We start from the raw sequence: 22,265 nt of genomic DNA, 5'->3' as shown, positions 1-22,265 counted from the left end.
GGGAGTTTGTGTCTGAAAATGTTTATTAAAAATGTTTTAGTTAATATTGAGCAATGGATCCACTCTTTATTTTACAGGTAGATATGACTAAACTAAGTCAAAACAGTAAAGCTGAGGAGTGTGATCATTAAAAATATAAAATATTTGTTGGTACTTTTTTTGGCTAAGAAGCCAAAGTAGTACGTAGTATTTATGTAGTAAATATAATGATTTTGCTTCATGTCCCACTTTTGCTTTATAGTGAAACTTGGGCCTGATGTTGGCCTCCACACTGATAAAGCAGAAGTTATTAAAAGCAGCTGAATGTTCCTGTTTTTGCTCGCATGCTGCAGCTGAGTCGTCACGCCGTATTTTCTGTCTCATTTCCCCTGGCTGGCTGCAGAGAGCAGATATTGTCGCTGCAAACAGCTAGCAGATAAGGGAATTTCAGAAACTGTGTGCCGAGGAACAGAAACCTCCGTCCTGCACTTTGTTGTGGAGAAAGAGACGTGGGAGTGAGTGGTGGGTTGAAGGAAACCTAATCTGGTGGGCACCCATGTTTGGAAACAGGTATCTGTGTGTGTGTGACAGACAGAAACAGAATGGGTGGGGACGACAAATAATAACCCCAGCGATTGACAAGTGGGGTTGGATGAGGGCCCTCATTAACCGCATCCATCCTGAACGCCATGTTTCTATGACAATGTCAAATCTGCTGCCTATTAGTGCCACTTACAGAGCCGAAGCCCTTCTGGGAGGGAAGCTCACCCCAGTGGAGGCCCTAACCATGGCAACCAGTGCAAGTGACTGTCCTTTCAATGGCATGCCACACTTTGAAGCAGGTCATCTAATCTCCGAAAGAGACATTGGTTTGGGTGGAGGAGTTTTTCAGGGAGTTTTTGTTCCTTAACGTAGGGCTTGCTTTACCTCGATAGTGTCAGAAAACGATGGATGAAATGGATCTAACAACTTCAACATGTTCTAGGGTTTTTGACAGTCAAGATTTTGTTGGCTTGTCAGATTGAAAGCTGCAGATGAAACGGACAGATGGATTCTTTGCTTTTAGCAGTTTTTGATGAAACTATAGCTCTTCTACACAAAATGGCTTTTTAGTTTAAATGTTATTGTTCCTTCATCCTGACTCAACTGTTATGAAGTTTTTGGGAATGCAAAGGAAATCCATCCTGCTGATTTACTTCATTTGTCACTAAATCTGCCTGTTTCCACCAGGTGGCTGGAATAAAAGGCATGCTGATCGCAAACAAGAGGCAGGACAGCCAGGTGAAGACCTACATAACCTACAATAAAGGGCGGGACTGGAGGCTGCTGCAGGCTCCTCCCACAGACTTGGATGGGAATGAAATTCATTGCATACTGGTAAGATGTTTAAAAAAGTACCTGTAGATTGGAAAAATACCACGTAGGTGCATTAAATAAAAGATTGACAAGAAAGAGGTTTGATCCCTGTCTTTTCCTGTCTGACAAGCAATTTGCTTTGCATATTTTAGGATTATTTTAAATATAATAACTCCTAGGTAAGTGTCTGAAATCAACACACTAATAGTTAAGTTCAGGTATGGATGACCAAAGATGCATTTGAAGTGTAATTATTTTTGTTTTCCCTTTTTAGCATTGAATTGCCCAAAGTTTAGGCTTCACTCTGTTTTTACAATAGTGGAGAAAAGGATCAAAACTATCATCTCCAGTATCAGTAGCCAAATTTAACGAGAGGACCTGGCTGCAGACATCAATGCCAAGACCTGGAAGTCCTTGACTTGAACCGAAAATACTCCCAAATCGGTTGAAAACTACTTTAACCAACAACCCTAACAGTCACAGTTTTTCCTGTTTTAAGCTTTAATAAAAGTTTGTGTACAATTCTGAACACTTTTGGATTATGGTTAGGGTTAGGGAAAGTGAATTTATTTTTGCTTCCAGCCAATTATGCCTGGCGCCATTTTGTCTGCAGCCAGGTCCCTCTCAAATTTAACACACATCCCAGACATGTTGTAATCCAAGCATACCTAAATCCCAGTGGAAATTGGTTCTTTCCATTTACTGTGACCATTGATCATTGACCTCAGTAAAAGGATGTGGTGCCCGCTGACCCCTTTCTCGAAGGTTTGATTGACAGATACTCCTGAGTACTCTTTCAGTGGAAGGGGTGTGAACTTCAAACAAGCTTACTCCTGATTGGCAAAAGTAGTTGCCATAGATATGTTGACTCAGACCGACTTGGACCAATCACTGTTGTGTGTTCTTGATTTTTTTTTTATGATGCTCAAAAATGTTTTTGTCTGATGATGTGATGTCATCCAATGTGAAAAACTACACTTTCCTACAAGAGGTTTTAATATTCAGTCTTGTCGAAACAAAGGTTTCATTTATAAGTTTTCTGCTTTTAGGCCCTTTCAAACTTTTGCTTGCATCAACTTGGCTGGAAATCTTAAATTCCTTTCCTCCTCTGTTAACTCATCCTACCCTTCTTGATCAAACTGAAATCTTTCCATGTCAGAAAGACATAATCTCCCCTGCAGGTTTTGTGTCTGCCCAGCGGCCTCTGCCTGCTGGGAAATGTCCAAAACACCTCCCCTGGGAGTCATCCCAACCTGCCTTAATTGCCTCCGTTAGATGGCGAGGAGGCCCAATTCTCCTCCGAGCTCCTCCAGGATAACTAAGCTCCCCGAGGGCGAAGCCTGCCAGCATTCACAGGAAGCTCGTTTCAGCCAATTCCATTTGCAATCCCTGCCCATAAACAGGAATGAGTATGCAGATCCATCTTGTGATGTTGCTTAAGATAATATTATTCATGAGTTCATTCATCCTCAAAACAGAAATGAAAGAAAAATCATTAAAATAAGTCACAGACTGTGTAATATAAACTAGTTTAAGTAGCTGAATTGAATATGATGGGGATTTATTGAGTCTGAGCTCCTCGGGAAGATCAGTCCAGCTCTTCAGTGACAGCAAAGCCACAAACGCCTCCAGTCTTCATGTCTGGTCACATTGGCAGCAGCAGGCTCTTGCCTGAGGATGGTTGGAGAGCAGCAACTTCAAAATCAACCCAAAAAAACAATCATTTGATGCCTAAAGAGAATTATACCACTCCTGGTTTCTGGTTGGAGCATCAAGTCTCTGTTTCATTCAGCCAAATCTTTAAAAACATGTCAGATGATAAAACTGGACTGAGTTAGATGGTTGAAGAATGATTAAAATCTATTGAATAAAATATGTAGATACTTCATGTGAAAAACAGCTGCACAATTAAAGCACCAAACATAAAAGGAATGCAAAGCAGAACTAGATCTATAGCATTACCTGTGATATTGCAAGTGTGACGCTGTGAACTGAATGGGGCAGCTGAAAATGCTGAAGCTGATAAAGTCACTTGAACTGAAAACTGAAAATGCTGAAGTTGCAAGCTGAAAATCACATCTCAAGAGTGAAACAGACCTAAAATTGAATTCAAAAATTTACTCTGTCAAACAGAATGGTAATACATCAAAATGTCCGCAGATTTTCAACACTAAACTTCTGACAGTTTCGTAATTAACCCTAAACACTGGATCACATTATGATGAAAACAATTCCTGGTACAGTTTTTCCATGAAGTGGAAATGAAAAGGTTAACCTTTTAAAAAAAATGTCATCCATGTATTAAACATAATTCAAATTGACATATTTTCCCCTCTTTGCAGATTGATAATGATACCAAAAACTTAACGCAACAGGCTGATCAGGCTGGAAATAAAGGCAGAAATCTCTGCCAAGAAAGGCTACCATGTAGGCAACAATAGAGCTGGAGGTCCAGCTTTGAGGTCAACAAAAAAAGGTGTGGGAGTCCTATGCTGAATTTAAACTTGAAAAAAAAAGGCCATTAAGACAAAACCACCACCCCCGTCTTTGGGAAATCACTGAGTAGAACCTCTTTGACCTGTTGTGTTCTGAGGAGATCCAACAGAGAATATGAGGCAGTTCCAGACCTGCTGCATGTGTTCCCTCCTCATTAAACTGCCTTCCCGCTACCACAGCTAACAGGCTGGCTGTTAGGAGGAATCATGTCGGAGGCATTACGAGGGCGTCACGCTGTTTGAGATGCGATTTCAGGGCTGAGCGGTGTGGCTTCCAGGTTCCTGTGATTGTGTGTTTGTCTGACATTTTAATTACTGCGGTGATTGCCTGTACAATCCCACCTTTTTGATGTTCTTATGCGAGCGACACGCTGTCTGCTGCCGACATGAAAGCAGACACGCTTGTTCTGCTCTGGGAACAATGTGATTGTGTTCTGTTGTGATCCGGAGGCATGAATTCATACTTTAATGCAAATTCCATCCTCCTTTAGCTAATGGCACATTAGGCGTAATTACAAAGACTTCTGTTTTATCATTTTAGCCCTTATTTGTTTTTCATTTATATGACTTGTATAAACAACAAATGTTTCATTCCTCTAACCTTCATGTTAATTGAATTTAACTTCCAAAATATTTTCACTCCATTACTGTCACTGAAGAAATTTGTAATCCTTTCCAGCCTTTTTGTTCCCTTCATCTGCAACTCCAAATGTCAGAGAACCCATATATATCAGGAACCATCTCTACCAAGAGTTCTTCACCGGGAATCATTGTGGCCACAGGTGAGTCAAACCCACATGATGGACTGATAATCTCTAACTTCATCCATATATTTACAGGCAAAAATAAAGCATGAAGTTGCCTGGCCCCCTTTTTTTTCATAAACAGTAAATATGAGTTCAACGTGAAGGGAAAACCTAATCAGTACAATCATTTTACAACTATTTCTGAATAAATTATGTTCTGATGATGAAATCATTAATAGTTTATTATAAACATACATTTAAATGCATTTTTTTCGCAAAAACTTTCAAACACAATGCATTGTGGTCTATATTCGTTAATCTAGTGAGCATCAATGCACACTGTTTTTTTTCCCTCAGAGACTTGTGGGAAATTTCTAGGGCACTTGATTTTGGAATTGTAGATTAGGACAGCGCTACAAAATGGCAAGCACATTATATAGTGCACTATGTAGCGAGTATGGTGAAGGAATTAAGACATAACTAAAGCATAACATAATAAAGCTAGTGGTCATTTAAGGAACTGCATTGTGAGGGACTTCCCAGTTGATGAATTAGTTTATCCACTGCACCTTTTAGGACATCAGCTGGCGCAGAGACTATCACACCAACATGACAAACAGCATCCAAACAAAATAATTCCCTCTTTGCTGGGCTTTGGCCAAGAGAGCAGAGTGGGACTACAGAAAAAGCCAGGCCAGCTGCTGTGGCCTGGCTGCACACACAGGAACGCATTTGGTTGGACTTTTGCCGCTTTCACACATACTGACAACACACATGGGAGCAGCAGGACTCAACAGAAATTAACTAGTGGTGTTTTTTAGTTTGCAAGCCTCAAGAAACAGAACGCTGCCCTACACTCAAGCACACAATCAATACTAATGTTTTATATGCAAGAACAAGAAAACAATCAGCAGTTTCGTGGTAGATCTTACAAATTACACCCTAAAATGTAAAACAAACAAGAAAACCCTACACTATGGAAATAAAATGGTTTGGCCAAGACTATTATCGAGGTTATTAGAAAGAACTTAATGTGGGAATGTCAGTGGATGTCAATATGACAATAGCAGTGATTCACTCACATGAAGCCCAGTTTTGGTTTTTAGGCAGTAGAGAAAATGTGACAGCGGTGAAAATGCATGTGTGAATGCTGAGAGTTTAAACTGCTCACTTGAGATGCTAAGATACTGGAATTTACAAAAACCCTGAAAAATTCTAAATTCAATAAAGGAGGTGAACAATAACAAAGAAGAAGAGAAAAAAAAGGTGTGCAAAAGTACTAACTAGAAAAGTTATTTAGAGAAACGGCAGATAGTAAATCAAATCAAGGCAAACGTTATATGTTTAAACTTTGCATACATTTCACAGCTCGAAGTGCTTTAAAATTAAAAACAGACCAATTAAAACAAAAACCCAACCCCCTCACCTTCGTTAACACACACATCCCATGAACCCACACACAATGAATATTAATACAAGTAAATTCTACAAAAACTTCTGTTCTGCAGTGAGGAAACAGTATATTGGGAATCTCTTCGTACCAGGAGTCTGTTTAACCATAGGTACATCGCCACAGTGCTCACCCAGACCGAGACAGGAAGTAAAAGGAAGAAATAAACAAGAAAAAACGTTTAAGCAGCTACAAATAACAATTTACTTCCTAAAACTGCTCGGATAAATGTAGAATAATGATAATTTCGTTAATTGATAAGGTAGTTGCTTAGGCTCCCTGACTTGAATATAATATAATACATAATATTTTACAGATTGTGGCTTTTCTGTCTTCGTTTATAACATTGATAACATATGTATTTTTTATTTGTTTCACCAATGTTTGGAACTTGTTGCTTACTTGCGAACTGCCCAATGTTATTTTTACAAAGAATTCTGAGATAAATGGCTCTCAAAAACAAATTCACAGTGTTTCCACATTCTTTGAAATGACCTTTTACATTATTATTAAATGATCATTCACTTTTTTAAACTCCTTTGCATAGATAATAGAATGAATTCATAGAGCTCTGTGCTGCTGATTTCAGAAAGTTAAGATAAATGACAGAAAGGACTGAATGTGGATGGTATGAGAATTGTTCAATTGCACTTTTCTTATACAGTGCTAAAATTATTGTGCAGTACGTTTTACTTTATTAACGTCAGCTTAAGCTCTAACTTGTTCAAGGGAGTTTTTATTTCTATACTATGCAATGCAATTCAAAAAAGCGACAAGACTTGCCTGCCAAACTTACGTCATTTCGTGGTTTTGTTTCTCATAAGTCCATGTGTCATTTCTTCTGCAGGAAATATCGGTGCGGAGCTGTCTTACAACAACGTTGGCATGTTTGTTTCATCAGATGCAGGGAACACCTGGAGACAGGTGAGGTTCACACCACGATTCTCACCAACTGACAGACTCACACAGCAGTTTTAGACTTTGACAGCTGCCGTTAAATATTTACATCCAGCTGGGTTTATAGAGTTCTGCTGCCAACACTGCACTCTGCAAAGATCAACACTTTTCAGATTTTGGGGCACTCATCAGCCTTGACTGACTCCTGCCAGGTGAGTTTAGGAAATGACAAGCTTGACAGTTCCAGCTGAGAAAACATCAACAGTGTCTGGGTTTCTGATTTTTTTAACATGATTTTAAGCTGTATATTATTGTAAAATATTTATTTTATTTTTTTAAGATTTTGCCTAACATGTTAAATCAAACCTGGATTAATGAAATGAGCTTATTTTAGCCTAAATTTAATGTGTTTACATTACAGACAAATGCAGACTTAAATACTTTTATCCTCTGTGATTTTTAGTGCTGTGAGAATTTTTTTCAAATTGGTTATTATATTTTTTCACGTTGAAACCTATTGAATCTTTTAGAACGATTACCTAGTTTAAGGTTTAAAGCTAACGTGGTTGTTTTCTTTTTTATATTAGGATGCAGGATTGAGGGATCAGAGTTCCATGCTCAGTGCTGATATTGCTTGACACAAGTTAACCACAAAATATTCGAAGTATCAGTGGCAAATAGAAGCTCACAGTCCTCAAAAGAGCTGAAGGCTTTTGTAAGAGCTGCTAAGGATGTCATGGAAAGACGTACAATTAGGAGCACACCTTTTAATTGTTTATTTTTAAATGGAGCCAATAAAAACCAGAGGGTACAGATTTTTGAATGTGGAAACCACAAACATTTTCCAAAATACATTTATTGTCAAGTTTTTTTCCCTAAAGTTTGTTTTTGATCACACTCTGCTTTCAACCCACATCCACAGTGATGTTAACAACTCTTTTTAGGAACTTAATAAATCCTTATGTAAAAAAGTATATGTGTTTATTGAAAAAAATGATATGTATGCACCTCCTTTAATAGGACTATGCTGAAAACAGAGATTGTCATCATCGCACAATGTGAAAATTGTGACCCAATTTGGCCTATTTGCTACTTTCTTGTATTTGTTTCCTCAGATATTTGAAGAGGAGCACAATATTTGGTTCCTGGACAGAGGCGGAGCTCTGGTTGCTGTCAAACAGCCGTCCGTTCCAACCAGACACTTGTGGTATGTCCACACATTTCCTTTCTAAAGCTGCTTTTTGTAGTGTTTTGTGGCTCTTATGTGGTTACATTGTGAATGGACACTGACGTCTACTTGCTACCCCTTTGCTAGGTTTGCTACATAATGCATTCCACACAACATTATTTTACTTGCTAATTTCTAGATAAAGTCTTATTCAACTTTTGTTATAAACTCACTTTTGCTGTAAAAAATATCCCTTTTGATATTGTGGCTTCCTCCTGATTTATCTTTGGGTAAGGTTGTGACAAATTGGGGGCTCGTCCGTGACACACTTAACACCAAAAAGAAAATTGAAACAAAGGAATCACATCAGTCTAATTATAAAAATGTTTTTCTCCAAGCCATTTATTTTCACGGTCAGCAGTCTGAGCGCCTCCCCCTGCATCCCCCCACTTTAATGTATTCATTAACACTTTGCCTTCCCCCTGCCAAACAGGTGCTTACACCTCGCCTGGGTGCAGGCTAATCCAAGCGAAACCAGATCTGTTCTCCAGTTGCTTTTCAACTATTTTTGAAATTAGTTTTAGAAGCAGTCAAGTGTGGCCTGCTAGTTTTCTTCTTCCCCCCCATTCAGCTTTAGTGGAAGTATAAAAAAAAAGTGAATGTCATGTTGAAACACGTGTGTTTCCACAACCTCTTCACAGCAAAAGATACTAATCTTTAATCGTACAGCAGCTGAGTTCGCTGAAACCCTCTCCATCTGGATCTCAGAGCAAGTTGACATCGCCGCTTTTTCCCCCTTGGAGCTTTTAGTCAAAGTGAGTTATTTTGAGACCCCCCCCCCCCCCATTTCTTCGCAGCAGTGTTTCAAGCCATGTCACACTCCAGTGCATGCAGTTGTTCTCACTTCAGCACCAATGTTGATAAGCTGTCAGAATCAATAGATCCAGGTCCCAATGATGAAAGCTGTCCAGTTTTTTTTAAATTTTATTTCCATTGCTCTGGTTCGCCTGGTGCAGTTCTGGACTTACACACAAAACAATTCTACGTGGGTGTTTCTTTCACCTTGAGGGAAACTTTTCATTCCCAGTATACTGACGCAGCTTTTTTATTTAACTTCTCTGTTTTAACCTCCTTCTTTGTCTTTGCCTCAACGAACAAACTGATTGTCTCCTGAACATCCTTTTAATGCTCAGTCTTTTAATATTTACCCAAAGCTACAGTAACTAATTGCTCAGAGGCTCTGAGACCCCTCTGCTGAGACGAGTCTGTCATTCTGATCTCTGGCTAAGTCCTCCCCCATGACCAGGTTCAAACAGTAGCGTCTGTGTCTGGGTTTGTGATGGGAATGTTGCTTGATGCAGGGTCAGCTTTGACGAGGGGCGACAGTGGAGCCAGCACAGATTCTCCTCTGTGCCATTGTTCGTGGATGGGGTCTTGGTGGAGGCCGGTGCTGATAACCAAATTATGACGTAAGTCTAAACAAGATTTAAGGTTTTGTGGGATGAATGGCAAGAGTTTTGTATAATTTTGTTGTGTTGTTGTGAATAGTAAACTCAGAATAAAGACAAAAAACTATCCAGTAAAAAAAATATCTGAAAATCTGAATAATAACCCCCTATCAACTATCAAAATCAAGTTAAGGAAAAAAATAAGAAAAATAAAATAAAAACTTGAGTGACAAGAAACTTAGAATGAGTAATAGTATTGTAATAACTATGAAAACAACTCTGTTGATGAAAGCACATAACCATAACTGCATGTTTAAGGTCAATAAGCTGTCATAACAGAAAAAAATATGTAGTTAAAATTAAAAAAAAAGAAAAAGAAAAACATTACTTAAGCCATATAATGATTATTGCACTGATATGGAAAACATTTTGGCAAACTTGAAGTTTTACAAACTCATTTTAGAAATCAAATCAAAACTTTAAAGTTGGGGTCCCCCAACCATACGCATAAACTAACAATAACTTAAACTCGTAAACCACACCAGGGTTCTTTTTAGATAGAATGATCAAGTTTGTCTATTGGGATATAAGTTATGTAAATGTTATGTTTTATCCTGTGCAGTATCTCGACTGAGAGGTCTGAGGTCTTTTCTGTTGTAGCCACTCCTCCAGCTTGGAGTTACTGCCATGAGTGCCCCCAATTACCACAGGCGCCACCGTCACCTTCACTTTCCATGCTTTTTCCCGTTGTTTTGAATCCCTGGTATTTCTTTAGTTTTTTATGTTCCTTCTTCTTGATGTTGCCATCACTTGGGGGTCTGATACAAAACCTTTGAAAAAAGAAAAAAAATTGACAATAAAACATATATGTATCTATCTATCTATCTATCTATCTATCTATCTATCTATCTATCTATCTATCTATCTATCTATCTATCTATCTATCTATCTATCTATCTATCTATCTATCTATCTATCTATCTATCTATCTATCTATCTATCTATCTATCTATCTATCTATCTATCTATATATATATATAAATATATATATATAAATCATACTAAGTGTTCATCTTTACTATAAATTTGCAAACAAAAAAAATACATGGATTCTTTGGAAAAAAAAAAAGAGAGACTTGAGTGAATCACAAAACTAGGTAACATTTTTACTTGTATGTTAAAAAAAATACATCTCTGTCTTTTTGGGATCCTAATTTTCAACTCCATTGTTTATGATTGCACGTAATTAAAAAATAATTCTGGCACTTTACTATATATTTCTGTGGCTGTTCCGACAAATCAATTCTTTTATTATGGAAATAACAAAGGTTTTATTTCCACAACATCTGTGATCCAAACCTTCAGATAACTTAAAAAAATGTGAAACCCAAGTAACTTGCTTAATTTTACTGTAAAGTCAGGCTTGGCAAAATGCAGACAACATAAATCTAAAATTATTACTGGTGATTATTGCAAAGTGTATTGTTAAAACTTTGGGAATTAAAAGCTAATTAAGGCATGAAACCAGAGTTATGTTGATCGATGAGCATCAACTATCAGGAGTCAGAACATCCATCACGCCTGTCTAATCAATGGTCTGTGCTAAAAGTAGGGCTTTTTTTTTTTACCTGTGTGCTCACAAACTACAGGTGCAGCACCACCATACAGACTTTTTTCTTTCTTTTGTTTTTCAGATGATAAATCACAAAATTAGACAACACAACAAAGAAAATTTGCCTAATCTAGTAACCGTGTTGTAGGAAAACATTTCTAGTCACTTCAGGGTTATTTTGGTATTAAAGCAAACAAACTCCTCAAACATCAGCCAGTCCTAATATATGTATCAAAAAAAGAACACTTGAACTTGGGTAAGTGCGTTAATGCTTAAAATAAAATCTTTTTTCTTTTGTCAAATCCTGATCAGTATTTAAATAACCTTGAGTATAGTCTCAACAATTTTCATTCATAGATTTTAATGTCTTAAGTTATTGTTTATGCATTGTGCCTAAAATAGTGGACCTTTAGGAGTATTTATTTTTTGTCCAGTCCTACAATAACATACCACTTGAAATCCAGGCTTTTATCTGCAGGATTTTTTAAAGATGGAAACTTGTTTTATGGTGTTTTATGGTGAATACATGTTACTTTTTTTTAACTGTAAGAAGAAAAAAAATCTGCTAAATCAAGCCTAATTAGGGAGTTAAAATTCCAAATTTACAATGTATATGCAAAATACACATTTTGGATTTTATTGAATCACATTAAAATCTTACTTGTGTAACCCTTGTGCTATCCTAGGCACTTTACCATTGGGAGTTGGGTCATCTATACCCACTAGACAGTGCTCTGAACCTTTTTTCTTCAATGATTTGTGATCTTCACTGGTGTCCATGAATTACATGAAATCTTTCCACCTTTATCCACCTTTGTCATGGTAGGAAGAACACATCAATGTAAGGGTGGGGTCATCTAAGATAGCACAAGGGTTAAGTATTAGTTCTTCTACCAAGTCTGATCATTTTGAAAGATATAGGTTCTTATCATTGTGCATACACAACAAAATTTATATTGGAGTGCTCGGCCTCAAGCTACGTTCACACCGATCTTAGCAATGTGCGTTCATGTGACCACTTTCCATGAAAAGTCTATGTAAATGCATGTAAATGTGCGGTTTGGGCTTCCATGTTTAAAGCTCTAGTGTTCGTTTTTGGGCTCAAAACGCATTGTCACTGAACACTAGTTGAAAGTTAAACCAGGTCGAACTTTGACTAATTAGGGATTTGGAAGTGAGGAATGGATGACGTCCCTTTTAATTCACGGATCTGCCAATCGTTTGAACACTGATCATGGAGGAAACAGAAATAATTGGGACTTGTGTTCGGACGGAATTATTTGACACCAAGTCTTTTATATATCTGAAAAACACTGAGAAAGAAAAAGCCCGGAGCCAGATTCACAAGATTTGTTCAGTTTTGATACTTCCCACCAAACATCTTTCAACTGCAGGTGGCAGACATGCACTGGTAAACAGTAGCATAAGTCAAGAAGCCCTTCCCTGCTAATCCAGTGTGAACACCGTGGGCTAAATTAGCATTTGAGAACCCGCGTTTAGCGCTTTTTTGAACACACGCCAAATGGCCGATGTCTTAACAAGCGAAAATAAAAGAAAAGAGTAGCCGCAAGAGCAATTCAGAAAAACACAAACAGCATATTAAAATCACATTTGTGCATCAACTCAACAAAAAATTGGACAACAGAGAAAAAAGTGGTTTTATGGCCTTAAAAAATGTTCTTCAGGGAGTTTTTAGTTTTGAGGGGTAAAATCCAACTAGCAATGGATTTTTCTCAGATTATTTGAATCACATAATACTCATTATTTTTTTTTCACACATCTTGTAACCCCCCCCCCCCCAAAAAAAAAACTCCAAAGGGCTTCAATTTATAAAGCAGCAGATTTTTCTTCTTCATGTCATCCTCTGACCTCTTAGACTTGTCCTCCTACCCTGCAAACACAGCCTGCTTTCCGTTAAAAGAAGAGATCCTATCCTTGAGTTTTTGAAAGAAACCACATTATTTGATTTCATAAAGAAAGCTGCATTATTAACACATTTCCATCAAGAAAGTGTTGTCTCCAAGGGGTTAAAATGGGTTCCAGATAATTAATTTAAAAATTGAAGCACAGATGATTTAATCAATTATTTACATAGTTTATAAAATCTGCACTAAGTTCACTTCCTAGACCTGAAACTTTAATTTATTTGCAATTCATTGTTTTCACTTCATCTTAAAAAAAAACAGAAAAACAACAGGACAGATGTTGATATTGTGATTGCACATTTCAAATTGATGTCTTAAACATAAAAGGGGTTTCTCTGAAGACAAACTATGAAGGTTTTGATTTAGGAATATTTCCCACAATCCAAAGCTGGATCCACATGACTTTTTTTAAAGCAACTTTTGACATTTAAATTGCATTTATGCACTAATTTGAATACTTTAGCTGCTTGTGTTTCTTTTCAAGTTTACGATTTTTGCTTATTTCCATTAGACTTACAATGAGACATTTCTATGTAAATACTGGAACATCCAAAAAATCTTAGGTCACAAGTCAAGTCTGAAGTCTCCAAACAGAGTTAAGGTTCAGAAAAAGTCACCTATGACAGTAGAGATTGCACAACAGAATGGAAATCTGTATTTACTGCAACCTTAGTGTGAAAATTAACCAAATCCAATTAGTCTTATAGGGAGGTAAAAACTAGGAAAGGAAAAAGGTGTAATGTTGTAATTTCAGGAAAGACTTTGTTACACAGCCTATGCAGCCTTTGGTAGCACAAAACCTCCAGATGTCATATAACAGTAATTCCACCAGAAGTAACTGTTAAATTCTTCTGCTTTCTCAGCTTCTTTGGGCACTTCAGCCATCGCTCCGAGTGGCAGCTCATCAAGATAGATTACAGGGCCATCTTCAGCAAGAAGTGCACTGAGGAAGACTATCAGACGTGGCACCTGCACAACCAGGTCCATTCACAGAGGTTCAACAGCTGAGCTATTCAAGAACTTCTCAGCTCAGCCTCTCTTGCTTGTGCTAACAGGGTGAGCCGTGCGTGATGGGACAAAAGCAGATCTACATGAAACGGCGGCCTGGAAACCACTGCATGCTGGGAGTCGACTACTCCACAGTCCTGTCAGCCGAGTCGTGCATTTGCAGAGCTCATGATTTCGAATGGTAAGACCGTGCGCTCCTTTGTTCTGCTGTGCCTTTCTTCATAATCTTCGAGGGGGATTACGCTCCTCTCCATTGCCTGCTAAAGGGGAGCTTCATTAGCAGCAGCTTTTGTTCTGCAACACTGCCACACATGTGGACAATTCAAATGAAGTGGCTCTTTGTTCAGCCTTTCCAGGACTTTGTTGGGATTTGAGTCGTTTCCGCCAGTTTCCAAATATGATGGAGACACAGCAGGTCATTTAACAAGATACTGATAAGGAGCGAAAAAGAATTTTTGGCTTGTTAGCAAGCAGCTGCCCTTCAGTAGCCACTTATTTCCAAATGCATTCACCCAGCAACCATTAATTTGAGGCCCTTCAAACATGCTCTGCAAGCTGATCTCATCTAACAAGCAAAACAGGGAAATGAACTGCAGGCTGGTTGATATAAGCTGCAGTTGTGCTCCTTTAAACCATTTTTGTCTCCATGGTTCTCTAATAACCCGGTTTATGAGTAAACCGGTAGACATCTTTTTTCAATACGTTTTAAGGATGTTTGTTCTGGAAAACTTGTTGGCTCTAACAAAATAATGCAAAGATGTAAAAATAAAACAAAAACTGACAGAATAATGGCCCTCTCCTCGACTGATCCTAAAAGCCAATGTTCCATCATTTAACGTTGCATATGCTGCCCATGAGCTTCATTAGTTTACTCAATTTTTGCAATCATCTGATAAATCTGGTGTGGTTTTACATTATTTTCTTATAATGTCTGTCTCTGTAGGATCTGTCAGTGAGCTCGCTGGGCTCACAATTCTGCTCAGACAATGTCTGAATGGTTTTCAATTTGTATGCAAATCCTACAAGCCTGTATTTTTATCTTTCAATGACAGGGAACAAAAAGAGAAGCCATCCCAGCATTCAGCAGTTATCTAAATAGTGTTTGTAGGGGGGGTGAGAGGGAGCGCTAATTGCTTTGTACTTAAAAGGTTTAAACTTTGTCATATTCATACTTTGTCTGTTTTATTACACTTCGTTTGCATGGAAAAATAAAAAATGTAACTGTAAAATTATAACACCACCAATATTGCAGCTGTCTAAGTGCAGGAACATTAGCCTATATGTAACCCTAAATTTTTATTTTATTTTGTGCCATTTCCTGTTTTGTATTTCTCTAGATCTTGTATTCCATTTTAAAAATCAACGTACGTTCTTGGGAAACATATAATTGAATCTTTTGTTTGGTACGTTTAAATTTTTTGACCTACACTCTTCCTGGATTGTTGTTGCTATTAAGCCCTTCATAATAATACCAATGGAATGGATTGGATTTTCTGCACTTTTCCAGACGCTCAAAGCGCTCATATTGGGTATTACTTATTCATTCACTCCTCATTCCTACTTGGTGATGGTAAGCCACTGGTGTAGCCCCAGCTACCCTGGGGCAGACTGACAGGTGTAGCTGCCAGTATGCGCCTATGGCCCCTCTGACCATCACCGGGATATTCATACGCATTCACGCACCAGTGGAGCCACACTGGAGGCAGGGAGGGTGAAGTGTCTTGCCCAAAGACACGGGACATTCAGACTTCTAGTCCTGCTTCTGACTATTGCCGAAGTTTAGGAATAGTTACACAACCAGGTATAAGTTCTGCAAACCCAGCTGTCCTGCAGAGTTTTACAATCTCACTCAAATTGAGAACATCCACAGAAGGCTCCTGACCTGCACCGGTGCAGACGGTGAGGTCTGACAGCCCGTTAATGACCAGTTCACACCCTTCTAACCACAGAGTCAAAGTGGACCAGTCAGCACTCATCTTGTTGGTTTTGTTTATTGGTTTTGGCTTCATAATTAACTGATAAATCAATGTCAGCTACATTATGAGAGCGGACACTCGCTTGGATTGCTGGCTTGCATGTAAATCATGTGATTGGGAGCTCTGGTAGCTGCGTTTACAGTAACAGAGCTGTGTTTGCGTGGACACACAGCTTCACCTCACTGCAGTGCGTTTGTCAATAGCAGCTCTGATCAATATGTAATAATGATGCGTCTCTGTAGCAGACAGTCCTCTGGTAGCCCACTGCAGAAAGGTAGATAAGAAATGGTTGCATGGCACACTCCGGGACAATAAGTCTGTTGACACCGATATTGATCAGGGTCCAATGGATGTTGTTTATTGTGTGACAGTGATTATGGATATGAACGGCGCAGCGACGGAAACTGTCGGCCCTCCTTCTGGTTCAATCCCTTCACCGTTTCCAGGAGCTGTAGCCAAGGTCAGAACTTCTTCAACAGCACAGGGTAAGAACCGCGTCACACCCACGTGCATGTGCCTTTACTATTGTGCTCATGGAGATTCCATGTTTTGTTTTTAATGAAGGGTTTCAGAGCAGATGATAAGAGATTTAACATGACATCTGTGGAAGGAAGAGACTACTGGGCATTTTTTAGTTTTTGCTTTGTTGCAAACATTTCTATACTTAGACAAAGCACTCTGAAGTCAATGACAGTAGAGATACATTCTCAGCATTGTATATTTAAGCTAACATTACCTGAGGATTACTAATTACTTAACACTAAAATTTACCAATTTATCATAATTTATTATTATATTGCTGGAGGATTTCAAAATTATTTTTTGTAATCTCAGACACACAAAAATGTTATATCTACTTTTTGTTTTCAGAGAATAAAATTACGTTCACACTGCCCTCGCATTTAAGTGACCTCTTTCAATGAAAAGCTCATGTAAACCTGTGTATGCGCAAATTCCGCGTTCAAAACTGTTACATCCGCGCGTCACTACGCACATTTTTAAGACCGTTTTAGCTCTATGAACAAAATGCGTGTCCACTGAACACAAGTTAGAAGTAAAACCAAGTGATATTTTGACCAATCATTAGTGACGTATAAATGGCGTCTCTTTGAATTCACAAAAGTGCCAACCATTGGAAATTTGATCATGAAATGGCAATCTGTGCCCGGCCGGAATTCTATGACACCAAGTCTTTCATAATCAGAATAGAGCTTTGAAAGAAAAGATTTGGACTGCTTCAACATTTCCCAGCAACACTCCAACTGTAGGTTGTGCCGGTAAACAGTGCATTCAAGAATGCGCCTGATAGGCCTGGTGTGAATGTAGCATGAGAGAATGCAACAATATTTTAACGTTTTTTAACCACAAAAGTCAATTTATTAATGCTGTTGAAGAACAGTTTTTGTAATTTGGTTTATCGTCAAACCATTAACATTGTGTTCTTGACCTCAGAGCTTCAATCATTCCGGATCTACACCGTGCTTTGGCTAACAATGCAAGCCAATTCACTTAATGATACCCAAGCACAACACAGGGATCATACAAGCCACAAAAGCTGTAGTTTTAGGATCCAACATACTACAACATGATATGTATTTCTGTCTTGAATTGCCCTTGTGTAACTTGCTGATTTTTGTTTCCGAAGGTATCGTAAAGTGGTGCTTAACAACTGTACCAAAGGAGTCAAAGAGATTTACACAGCCAGAAAGCAGCAGTGTCCCAACAGACCTCCTAGAGGACTCATATTGACCACAAAAGACGGCAAACTCACCGCCAACCGGGGCAGCAACGTCACCTTCCTGGTGCACTTTGATGAGGTAAGAGAACAATCAAAAAGACTCTTACACAGAAGCACTGATTCAGAATTAACACTTGATTTATTTTCACCATCAAAGTCACAGAGAATTTCATGCAGATAAAGTAATGTTGAAGTATAGAGCCCGTGTCCTGACATAGATAAAATAAAAAGTATCTTGTTCCCACAAAATAATATTCCGTCCCCACAAATTAATCAATTTATGCGAAAGAAATAATTATTTACGATTTTATGATATTTTTCTTATATTCATTTAGACAACAACAAATTGATCATTCTTTTTTTTTCTTTTTCCTTTCTTGAACAAATGTGGGTCACAGAGACACGGAAGTTTCCGCTGAAAGCGGCTTTTGCGGCAGGACGGAGAGCATATCCGTGTTTATGAATGAGTTATGAAGTGAATAATTATTTCGATCGTACAAATTATTAAATTATTTTGAGGGAACAAAATAGTATTTTGTGGAAACTGAATATTATTTCGTGGGAACAAGATATTAATTTGTGGGAACAAGATATTAAATTGTGGGAACGAGATATATTTTATTTTTTCCATGTCAGAACACAATCTTCACATTTAAATTTTGTCTTATCAGACACAGAAATTAACTGAGATTTTAAATACTTGACTTTTATGTCATAAAAGATCAACATCTGACAATATTGGAAGCCCCCAGAGCTCAAATCTCACTTCTCAGTTAGTCTAAATCTGAGGTCCCCAAATCCAGGCCTCGAGGGCTGGTGACCTCCATGTTTTCCAACCAATCTGCCATTAAATCTCCTATTGCACCTGATCCAGGTCATCAGCAGCAAATAAGGCAGGGTTTCTGGAAAACCAGCAGGACACCAGCCCTCCAGGCCTGGATTTGGGGACCCCTGGTATAAATGACTGAAATCACCAGGCCTGTCCTTGAGAACTATAGGCCCAAAGCATGAACGAGAGAGAGTGTTCTTCCACAAACAAGTCAGTTTTTTTGCTTCTACAAGAGGATATAAAGGCAAAAGGCAGATATATGGCATGGTGTCAGAGGGAGCTTTCCATCGTTTGTGTACAACTTTGGAAAATATTTAACCCTGAAGGAAAAACTCTAAAGTTTGAGTGATGATTTGTTGAAAAGTAACTGCGCTCTAAAGACTATCTGAAGTTGAACACAGTCAGTTCCCTCCACATCGCCCACGCAGCGGCTGAGTTAAGAGCTTGAAGCAGAAATAAAAAACCTCACCAGAGACCCTGTTAGCGAGCGAGGCTGTTCAGAGCCAGGCCTGCCAGGCTGCCTGGTCACCAGGAAGCTGCTTCCCATGTTTCACAGACAAAGACCGCTCTGCCGATATTAACTGCAGGCTTTAGGGCTTTAGCAACAAGGCTGTTTTCCTGCCACTGCTTTAACAGCTCAGAGTAAGCGCCGGTCCCCAGAGGGCTCGCCAGGGCCCGGTTGTCATATTACAGTGTGATGAGTTCAAGAATCGAGGCTTGTTTTCTTTCATTAAGAGCCGGGCTCTCTGATGGAAAAGGGAAGGAAGGTGATAAAGGAAGGAGGTGGTTTATCAGAGCAGTTTGATGAGAAAAAAGAGGAATGTTGGGCTTGGGAATCCTTGTGGCATCAAACCAGCTTGGAAAAAATTCTCATGACCAATTCAGAGTTTAATTTATATTCATGAAGGACGCAATGGCTGTATTTCTTGGGGTGAGCAAATGACTCTAAATAATAAATGAGTGGAAGACTGTGGCTCGCATGCACACTTTAAAATAGTTTAAAAGAGTGAGAAACTGACATGTTTTGACTCCATCTGCATCCGCTCTGCTTTTAATTCTGCACTTGCTTTTACAAGAATTTCTGCATTTTCACGGAAAAGTCAAACAATTCATTTCCCATTCAGCATTAAAGAACCGAGGGAATCTTAGGGGACATTATGTTTAATTTCTGCTTTGCATAACCCAATTAGTCATCACGTGTGCAGAAATTTGCAGAAAGCTGCAACGAGGTTGATTAGCTTAAAAAATGTAGCATAGAAAGCTTTGGTCTGGTCAATTTAAATCAAACTAATTACATCGATAATGTTTAGTGACAAAAGAAACATCTAACTGCTTCAGGTTGACATTAGAGGATCAGAAATCTGGTTAAAAACGGACTAACCTGGTTTCCTGTTGATTTAATTTGCATCCATTTACAGAAAACATCATAAAGAGGAAGCAAACATCCCAACAAACCATATTATCTCAGTTAGCTATTATTCAATCCAACTAAGGCTACTGTATTTGTACAAACAAAACTACCTTGTTGGGAAATTATTAAACTACATCAAGAAAAATACTTATGGGAATGCCAAACAAGCATTGAGAAAATAAGAAAAAACTCCAGCAAAAATCAGGTTTTGTTCATACCGTATTTTTTTTAAAGGACACAGCTAAACTAGTTGTGGATTTAGGAAGTTCTTGGTTGAAATCCCGGCTGGGTTCCATCTGTGAGGAGTTAGCATGTTTTCATCACGCATGCAGGGGTTTTTCCAGGCACTCTGGCTTCCTCCCACAGTGCAAAAACCTAGTTCACTGCTTAATTGATGATTCTAAAGTGTTCAGTGGTGTGGATGTGTGATTGTGACCAACAGTAGCTGGGACAGGCTCCAGCAACTCCTTGTCCCCGAAAGAGATTATATGGGTCCAGATAACGGATAGATGAAAACCCATCAGGTTTAAAAAAAGAACAAAAAAAAAAACATTTTAGATAATGTTTCAATATCTTTCTGTCATTTTGATCAACATATATATATATATATATATATATATATATATATATATATATATATATATATATATATATATATATATATAATTTTTTCAAATATCCTTACACAATAAACACTGCAAAGGTATAAATGTTGCATCATCGTTGCAGTTGAATAAGTATGTGAAATCGTAAAAGTATTACGTGTTACAGTAAAGGCCAGTTTCAAGGTTTTATCAGGCTGGCTTATTTCTCTACCGGAGTCAATCTCACTCAGGGAGTAACAACTGTAAAGTTTTACTCCCACGCAAGCATGTTAAAGCATTGCTTTCCCCCAGGATGTTCTCAGTTTTGAAAAGTTCATATCACAATCGCCTGGCAGTTTAATAATTTTACCTCAAAAGGGAACATTTCTCATATGCAAATCTATATTTACAATTTTAATCATCTTTCAGTTTGGTATAAAGAATAAACTGAATTTCATTTGAAAATGTAAGTAACAATAAACTTTCAAACTGAGTGTTGCTCATGTGAATTCATTTTTGCAGGTACTGATAATGCTCCACCGTTGTGAAACGTCTGCTCCATTTATGCTCCTGTCTCATTAGGATCTGCTGTAAAGCTTTCAGCCAGGCTATCTGCCTATGGCAACAAATTAAACAGTGAAGAAGAACACCCACTGTGTTACAGTTTGATGTATATTTTCTGGTTAATATCAGAGTATTGAAGATTTCTTCTTTTCAAAGAAATAAAGTCAAATCAAAAATCTCTGTTGGTTTAAACATCAAATGGTGCAGCTCAAGAGAAGAGAACCAGCAACTGAGCCGACTGGATGAAGCGACTTCCCTCTTGAGCTGCACTGAATTGTTTTTGGCTTCACATCTGCTGACAGAGCTAAAGTAACCAAAGCCTTGCTCGCTCTGCGCTCGTGCCGGAGTAAAAACACAGAAAACAGCAAGATTCCTTTTTGTTGTGTCATTTAAAAACTTTTGTTTTAAATATTTGGGAGGGGTGTTAAATCTTTGTGGTGGTAACCCTTGTGCTCTCCTAGGCACTTTAACATTGGGAGTTGGGTCATCTAGACCCACTAGACAGCGCTGAACGTTTTTTCTTCAGTGATTTGTGAACCTCACTGGTGTCCATGGATTACATGAAATCTTTCCACATCTGTCCACGTGTGGCTGTTGCTGCTTCGCGTCACTCAGCAGACATGTCAAAGCTCAGAGAGCCCCCTGCTCTACAGTTCATTTGTCAGCTTAAATTTTTAACGGCCTCCTATTTGATCCCGTCGCTACCGTTTGGCCTAAAATCTTGTTCCGTTGTTCTCTCTTTTTGCAAAGACCTGCTTCTGCCCTAAGAACAAAGTTTCCATGAATTTCCAACCAACAGACAATGGGATTGAACATGACAAACACACCAAGCTAATGAGGATTCCCACCTAAATTTTTAATGTCAGAGTTGAATTTTATTCTCTGAGCAGTCACTGCAGCTGATTATGTCTGCTAACAGTCCACATTTGATTAATTTTTATCTTTTTTTGGCGGTATTTTTCTACTATAATGCATTTGTGTCAGTCTCTCCACTTAATTCACTACCACTATGCTTTATTCACAACTGCCCTTACGGATGGATATGGGCTGTCTGCGGGCGAAAAATGAGCAAACCTGTA

At 38.4% G+C, this 22,265-nt stretch overlaps 1 protein-coding gene across 1 annotated transcript in view; it reads left to right on the top strand.

Moving 5' to 3' along the window:
• The window catches only part of LOC101164279 (VPS10 domain-containing receptor SorCS3), a 262,968-nt gene that overhangs the window by 210,830 nt on the left and 29,873 nt on the right, over positions 1-22,265 (top strand). Inside the window, exons 10-18 of the mRNA XM_023954909.1 lie at positions 1,210-1,356; positions 4,510-4,612; positions 6,874-6,950; positions 8,039-8,130; positions 9,453-9,560; positions 13,940-14,057; positions 14,132-14,265; positions 16,432-16,545; positions 17,706-17,877. Of these exons, the coding sequence (XP_023810677.1) occupies positions 1,210-1,356; positions 4,510-4,612; positions 6,874-6,950; positions 8,039-8,130; positions 9,453-9,560; positions 13,940-14,057; positions 14,132-14,265; positions 16,432-16,545; positions 17,706-17,877 (1,065 nt within the window). The remainder of the gene's footprint in view (positions 1-1,209; positions 1,357-4,509; positions 4,613-6,873; positions 6,951-8,038; positions 8,131-9,452; positions 9,561-13,939; positions 14,058-14,131; positions 14,266-16,431; positions 16,546-17,705; positions 17,878-22,265) is intronic.

The sequence above is a fragment of the Oryzias latipes genome, chromosome 1 (genome assembly GCF_002234675.1).
Source record: "Oryzias latipes chromosome 1, ASM223467v1".
In the NCBI taxonomy this organism is placed as follows: Eukaryota; Metazoa; Chordata; class Actinopteri; order Beloniformes; family Adrianichthyidae; genus Oryzias; species Oryzias latipes.
This window is presented reverse-complemented; position numbering and strand designations above follow the sequence as displayed.